Source organism: Salvelinus alpinus, chromosome 6 (assembly GCF_045679555.1).
Source record: "Salvelinus alpinus chromosome 6, SLU_Salpinus.1, whole genome shotgun sequence".
Classification (NCBI taxonomy): Eukaryota; Metazoa; Chordata; class Actinopteri; order Salmoniformes; family Salmonidae; genus Salvelinus; species Salvelinus alpinus.
The window spans coordinates 47,646,782-47,652,982 of record NC_092091.1 but is presented as its reverse complement, the minus strand read 5'-3'; the positions used below and the strand labels follow the sequence as shown (position 1 = coordinate 47,652,982).

The 6,201-nt window shown below is 40.2% G+C and overlaps 1 protein-coding gene across 2 annotated transcripts; it reads right to left on the bottom strand.

Annotated features, from left to right (window-relative positions):
• Positions 1-742: 742 nt before the first annotated feature.
• On the bottom strand, positions 743-4,745 carry LOC139578765 (prothymosin alpha-A-like). Of its 2 annotated transcripts, none has more exons than XM_071406760.1 (5): positions 4,544-4,745; positions 2,084-2,152; positions 1,706-1,796; positions 1,434-1,510; positions 743-1,350 (listed from the first exon to the last, which is right to left on the bottom strand). In XM_071406760.1, the coding sequence occupies exons 1-5, from the start codon at positions 4,586-4,588 to the stop codon at positions 1,309-1,311; spliced, it is 324 nt and encodes a 107-aa protein (XP_071262861.1). In that variant the 5' UTR covers positions 4,589-4,745; the 3' UTR covers positions 743-1,308. The 2 variants fall into 2 exon arrangements, with proteins under 2 accessions (XP_071262861.1, XP_071262862.1); XM_071406761.1 differs by lacking the exon at positions 4,544-4,745 and adding an exon at positions 3,158-3,389.
• Positions 4,746-6,201: the final 1,456 nt, after the last annotated feature.

The window sequence follows — 6,201 nt, the reverse complement described above, 5'->3', positions numbered from 1 at the left end:
TTATGTCTGTTTATATCCCACCTGAAACCATGTTACCACATAAAGCACAACCACAGCGACTCTAGACACGTGGCAGGCAAAGGAATGAGCTGTAGTACTGCTTTTAACATAATGTGTGTGTGATTATGTAACTTGTGAGGGAGGACAATAAAGTTGTATTATATTTGTTTGTCTGGTTATTATCATGTCATAATAAGGTAATTGATTGATGTAATTACATGGACGTTTATATATTGAGCAGATTAATACTGTTAGGTTTCTTTTTAATTTCAACATCTACTCTTCTAATGTCAAATGAAAAGATACTATGGGGCTAATAATAGTTATAAAATATTTCCCTGGTTATTTCCTCGAAATTAACCCATAAGAGCATGCATGTGGAAATGGACAATTAGCACTTCATGTATTTTTGTATTGATGTGTGATATTTGGTGTTTAAAGAAATATGTATCAGAAGGAAAGGATTCACTCAGGTAAATTTATTAAATGCAATATAATTTACCAGATCTGAAAGTGTTTAAGCCAAGGCATGAGTAATTTACATTGATATACAGTTCTAACAGGCCAATAAAACAAATGAACAGCATGTCTGAAAACGATACTTTTATAGATGATAGATTATGGAGCCAAAAGCTGATTTTCCTAGTTGAAGTGGCTGACTGTAACATTATGAAATCCCATCTATGATGGGTCAAAAATACAAAAAAATTAACGAATCAGAAGAAATTAAGAACTCACAAAATAAAATTCAGGTTTATTGTCATACAAGAAATTCACACATACATTAAACAGACCATAACAGACAGCCATTTAACAGACAGAAAATAAACCTATTTTCTTTGGCCTTGCCATCTCATACAAACCAACTTTGTATGGTACAACTAAAGTACAATTACAAAGTTACTGGAATGCTTTGAATTTAATTGTTTTCTGAAATTTGTACATGTTTGTGTTGAGATAGCATGGCATGGTCAAACCACAAGTAAAGTCTATTTCATAGAGAAGCATCAACTTCCAAGCACCGTTTGGTAACCAGAGATCACTGTCGAAAAATGGCTGACCTCCTAACAATATGTACAAAAATATAAAATGTAAATAAAAATACAAACAAATTCTCATTTTAAAGTACTGTATCTTGTTAAGAAGGTAGAACTTTGACGTCTTGGGTTTTCTAAAAAAAATTGCAGTTTGGTGTGTGTGTACACGGACGTTGAACTCTACTTGATGATGGCCACAGTTTCCCCCCAAAACGTTCGGCGGTTAAGGAGAGAGGTTGCAGCAGCTTCCAGCGGGTTGAACACGCAACTCTTAATCATCGTCGGTTTTCTGCTTCTTTGTTTCAACATCATCCTGCAAGGAACAGGTCAATATGTGATCAGTCGTTTTAATTTCTACGTGTAAATGCAATAGATAGATTCAAGTTGCTGCATTACCTCGTCATCATCATCACCTTCTGCCGCCCTCTTGCCTGCACGACCCTCGACCTCATCGTCATCATCTTCTTCATCACCTTCAGAGAGGAAGGCAGGTTTAGATTCTTGCCGTTACAGTTTATAACACATAGAGGGCGCTCCAACAAAACAATTTCTCAGGCAGACTGCCTCAGACTAGTACAAGCAAATACACATCACTGCCACTAGGTGCATATGTCAACATGTAATGGATACTCTGTCATCCTAGCGTTGTGAAAGACCAGATCACTTACCCTCAGCATCATCTTCCTCATCCTCCTCCTCTCCCACATCATCATCATCCTCCTCTACATCATTGTCCTGATCACCATTCTCCTCAGCCTCCTGTGGAAAAACAATACAATGCATCTGATATGTTTGTCTCCAGGGAAGAATAAATGTTGGATGACACGATTATTTCGAAGTGAAAGTAATAATCAGATGATATGTTGTCAGTAATATAAACAAAAGAAAACATGAGTTGCCTCAGATTTACTTCTACAAATACCTTTTTTATAAGGATAATGAAGAAGACAGGTGAGAACAGGTGTAAAGAAGCTGATGGTTCCATCTTAAAGGTAAAATGGGGAAAAGGGTCTATTAAAGGTAAAGTCTTAAAGGTGAAGTCTTACAGCTTTTCCATTGGCTGGGGTGTCTTTTCCATTTTCTGCCTCTTCAACAAGCTTCTTCTCTTTCAGGTCCTGGGGAAAAGTGAAAATGAGAGACTATGTTTGAGTCATGTGTTGTTTGTCACATGGTGGATAAAATATCTATCACAGGTTCAATCAAGGTTTCAGCCTTCAGATTTATTTCTAGAGTTGGGTGTGGTTTTGATGACTTCTACCTAAATGAGCGGAAGGTTGAGAAGGTTGTCACACACACGCACACACACACACCCCCTCTCTTCCTCCAACCTCACCTAAACCTGTGAATGCTTTCGTTTTTTATTTGAAATGCAACACTTTGATCCTAAACCTTCTATTGGTTGCTTTTCTGCTCTACTCCCCGCCAACTTTTGGAGATCTAATAGAAGTGTTGCATCTTGACACCATGATGGAGTTGAGTTCAACGATAATTGTAGTTCAGTCAAGGACACATCTAATGGGACGCTATGAAGACACGCCCGGAAAAAGACTACAATTCCCGTTTAACCCTGGTAGGTTATTTTAACACAGCCAATAAGAGCGTGGTAAAAACGAACGCTACCAGAAGGAGGCCGACTAAATTAACTCCAGGGAAGTGAGACAATAGCGCATAGAAGGGATATGCGTTTGATTGACTTTCCATTCTACAAATGAAGACAATAAGGTATGTAATCAATCAAAACCCATTCTGATCGGGTGTTGGTGTTGCAGGCTATGTTTAGGCCTTTCACTTGAAGGACAAAAGCACTTTTTCCAATAGCCCTTTATAGTGCCCAAAATAAAATAAAGATTTTCTTACCGTCATTAGTTTTAACATCTTCATATAAGGACATATATTCTTTAGTCTGAGTAATGCTGAGCCCATACGCCGGTAAGCAGCTACATCTCCCTGTACCCTCCACCTTCAACAATACATGTACATGCCAATATTGTATTGTAGCCTACCTATAGGCAACTACGCACAGCGGCGCCGCGGCTCCAACAGCGAAGGAAACTAAGCATATTTTTCATCCTATAGGCTAACAGAGAGACATCAACATACTAGCTTTGTTTTATCATCACCTGGGATCGTTTGAGCAGCATATGGTCCCCTGTGGCTCAGTTGGTAGACCATGGTTTTGGGTTCGATTCCTACGGGGACCAGTACGGGAAGAAAGTACGAAACCTCACTACTGTTATTCGTTCTGGATAAGAGTGTCTGCTAAATTACTAAAATTGTTAAATGTAAGAAGTAGCGCGCCATTGGTTCAGCAGGTAGAAACTATGCCTTCAAGAGGCAGTGCTGGTTTGTGGTGAACGCCCCCCGCCCCCTCTCTCTCTCTCTAAATAGGGTTACGCTGGAGAGAGAGAGAGAGAGAGAGAGAAAGAGAGAGAGCGAACACAGTTCAACTTTTCGCTCGCACTCACGTCTGACACTGGTTATTCCAATCGTTATTGGCGCCACCAAAGCCCACATATACACTCAACTGATGCTCTGAAACCGGAAGGCTCCGGAGCTCCGATCGAGGCACTGTCACATTGCGCGCAGACAAGCCAGGTGGAATGAACACATCGGGTGGCTTATCCATGTCAATACAGCCGTAAATCACCCAACATTAACACTGAGCTTTAATACTGGAGCAGCTATCATTACTCCGTTTACAGTTATGCAAAAATAATTACGCTCTTAAACCTCCCTCTCTAGATCATCTCGTACTTAGGTCGGGTATAATTGTTTTATGTTGGTTACGTTATTAAACATTTACGCGCTGTTTAAATCCCTTTCACCTCATTCTGTATTCTAAAAGGCGCGATGCTTTTATGCCTGAGCCATTCCCCATAAACTTCTATATCAATATCCTATACTCCATGAAACCAACTCCAAAAACAATGGGATATATTCAAGTAGCAAGTTATGACAGACCGGTGCGAGGTACATAATCGGAGAATGGATCAATAGCCACTGTAGCAGCCGCGATTGCGTCCGGTAACTGCAATGTAGCCTTTGATCTTTGATGCAAACAAAGGTAATTAATCAAAACGGTAAACCAGACGTGCGTGTGTGATTGAGTTATTCAAAAGAGCTTAAAATCGGTGTTCAAGAGAACGGACACGTTAGCATAAACAAAGAACCGCGCGCAGACTGTTATACTCCGGGCAAAAAAAAGCATCGCTTGGCGTGTATGTTTCAATAGACTAGTGAGTGAGTGCAACTTTCGATAAATATTGTTTGCCTACATTTTATCTAATATAACAGAGATCTCCAATAAAACGGTTTCCATTCCAACATCCGCAACAGAAGACACATCCAAAGCCAGTTAGGTTTAATGAAGCTCGGCTGAACACTTGTTCCAGCTTCCGATAGTTGTTCTCCATTCAAAATATTTAGTCCGGGATAGATTTAAATGAAAGAAAGTGTAGAAGTTGTCATTTATTCATCACTCAGGTCACAAATTGCCGTCCACTTACCTTGGCAGAGATCTCCGTACTAGTTTCGACTTTTGCGTCAGCCATGTTTCTGTCTTAGCCTAATGTAACAAATGTTGAGATCATAAAAAATATTTATCAATAATGATACAATCCACTCAGTCCGACCACTGTAAAAGAAAAAAAGATAGCCAATAGTGCCAGTGGCATATGGCTCGATAGGGGAACCTTTAATATACAGTTCTGGGTGGAGTCGGGGGACGGCCAGTGCGTTATGATTGGTCCATTTTTAGGAACATTTCTAGCCCGGATTGGTCCGAGGGGAACAATGGACAGTATTTTCAGAGAGACGCTCACGCCCCCTAACCAGTCTCTCCGAATCATTGCTTTGACGAGTAGCTGTCCGCCCCACCGCGCTGGGATCGTTGACCCCCATAGCATAGGCTACTCTCTGTCACACAAGATTACATCAAATCAAATCAAATTTTATTGGTCACATACACATGGTTAGCAGATGTTAATGCGAGTGTAGCGAAATGCTTGTGGTTCTAGTTCTGACAGTGCAGTAATATCTAACAAGTAATCTAACAATTTCCCAACAACGACCTAATACACACAAATCTAAAAGCGTGAATGAGAATATGTACATATAAATATATGGATGAGCGATGGCGGAGCGGCATAGACAAGGTGCAATAGATGGTATAAAATACAGTATATACATTTGATATGAGTAATGTAAGATATGTAAACATTATTAAAGTTGCATTATTTAAAGTGGCATTGTTTAAAGTGACTAGTGATCCATTTATTAAAGTGGCCAGTGATTGGGTCTCAATGTAGGCAGCAGCCTCTCTGAGTTAGTGATTGCTGTTTAGCAGTCTGATGGCCTTGAGATAGAAGCTGTTTTTCAGTCTCTCCGTCCCAGCTTTGATGCACCTCGCCATCTGGATAGTAGCGGTGTGAACAGGCATTTGTAATATATGCCAATATTCAATTGCGACTCCCCCATAGGATATGTCCAATAGTGGACAGATGGATTCAGTTCTAGACTACTGCATTGGGCAACATGTAACACACACATTCGCAGTTGTTATATGTAATAACACATAAATCATTACTTGAAAAGGTTATGTAATGTTTATTATATGAGGTGTTGCTGGTTGACCCTGCGTGCACTTTCATTTGACTGATAGACGCTCCAGTTTGCTAAAATACATATCTTTATATTCTGTATATGAATTAATGTAGCCTAAATAATGTAATGAAGAAATCTCTCTCTCTCTCGCTCTCGCTCTCTCTCTCCGCACGCCTCCCCTTCTCTATCTACGCCCCTCCCTCTCTCTTCTCTCTGTCTTTCTCTCTCTCGCGCACGCTCTGGAAAACGAAATGCGCCCTTTTCCGCGGGTAAAAGCTTCCCTTTCCCGGCTCAGCCATTATTGTGTGTTTGTGTGAGTGAAGGTCGACGCCACCAAGATTTACTTCTGAAAGATGTTTAGAGCATACGTGTTGGAGGATCCGTTGTTTATAAATAGCAACCAGTCAGGAAATGCATTAATATGCTACTTTATGCACGTACTTTACGCACACTGCAGAAATGTGGCACAAAGAAAAAATGAGGTCATAATGAGGTTAACCTATAGCCTACTACACCAAGGAGTCAAGGACTATAAAGATATAGAACAAAGCAAAAAAGTTGG

Coding starts and splice junctions, on each gene's coding strand:
- LOC139578765 (XM_071406760.1), bottom strand. CDS start 4,588: ATGGCTGACGCAAAAGTCGAAACTAGTACGGAGATCTCTGCCAAG. Junction 1,797..2,083: donor CCCCAGCCAATGGAAAAGCT/GTAAGACTTCAC, acceptor GTTTTTCCACAG/GAGGCTGAGGAGAATGGTGA. Junction 1,511..1,705: donor TGAGGAAGATGATGCTGAGG/GTAAGTGATCTG, acceptor TCCTCTCTGAAG/GTGATGAAGAAGATGATGAC.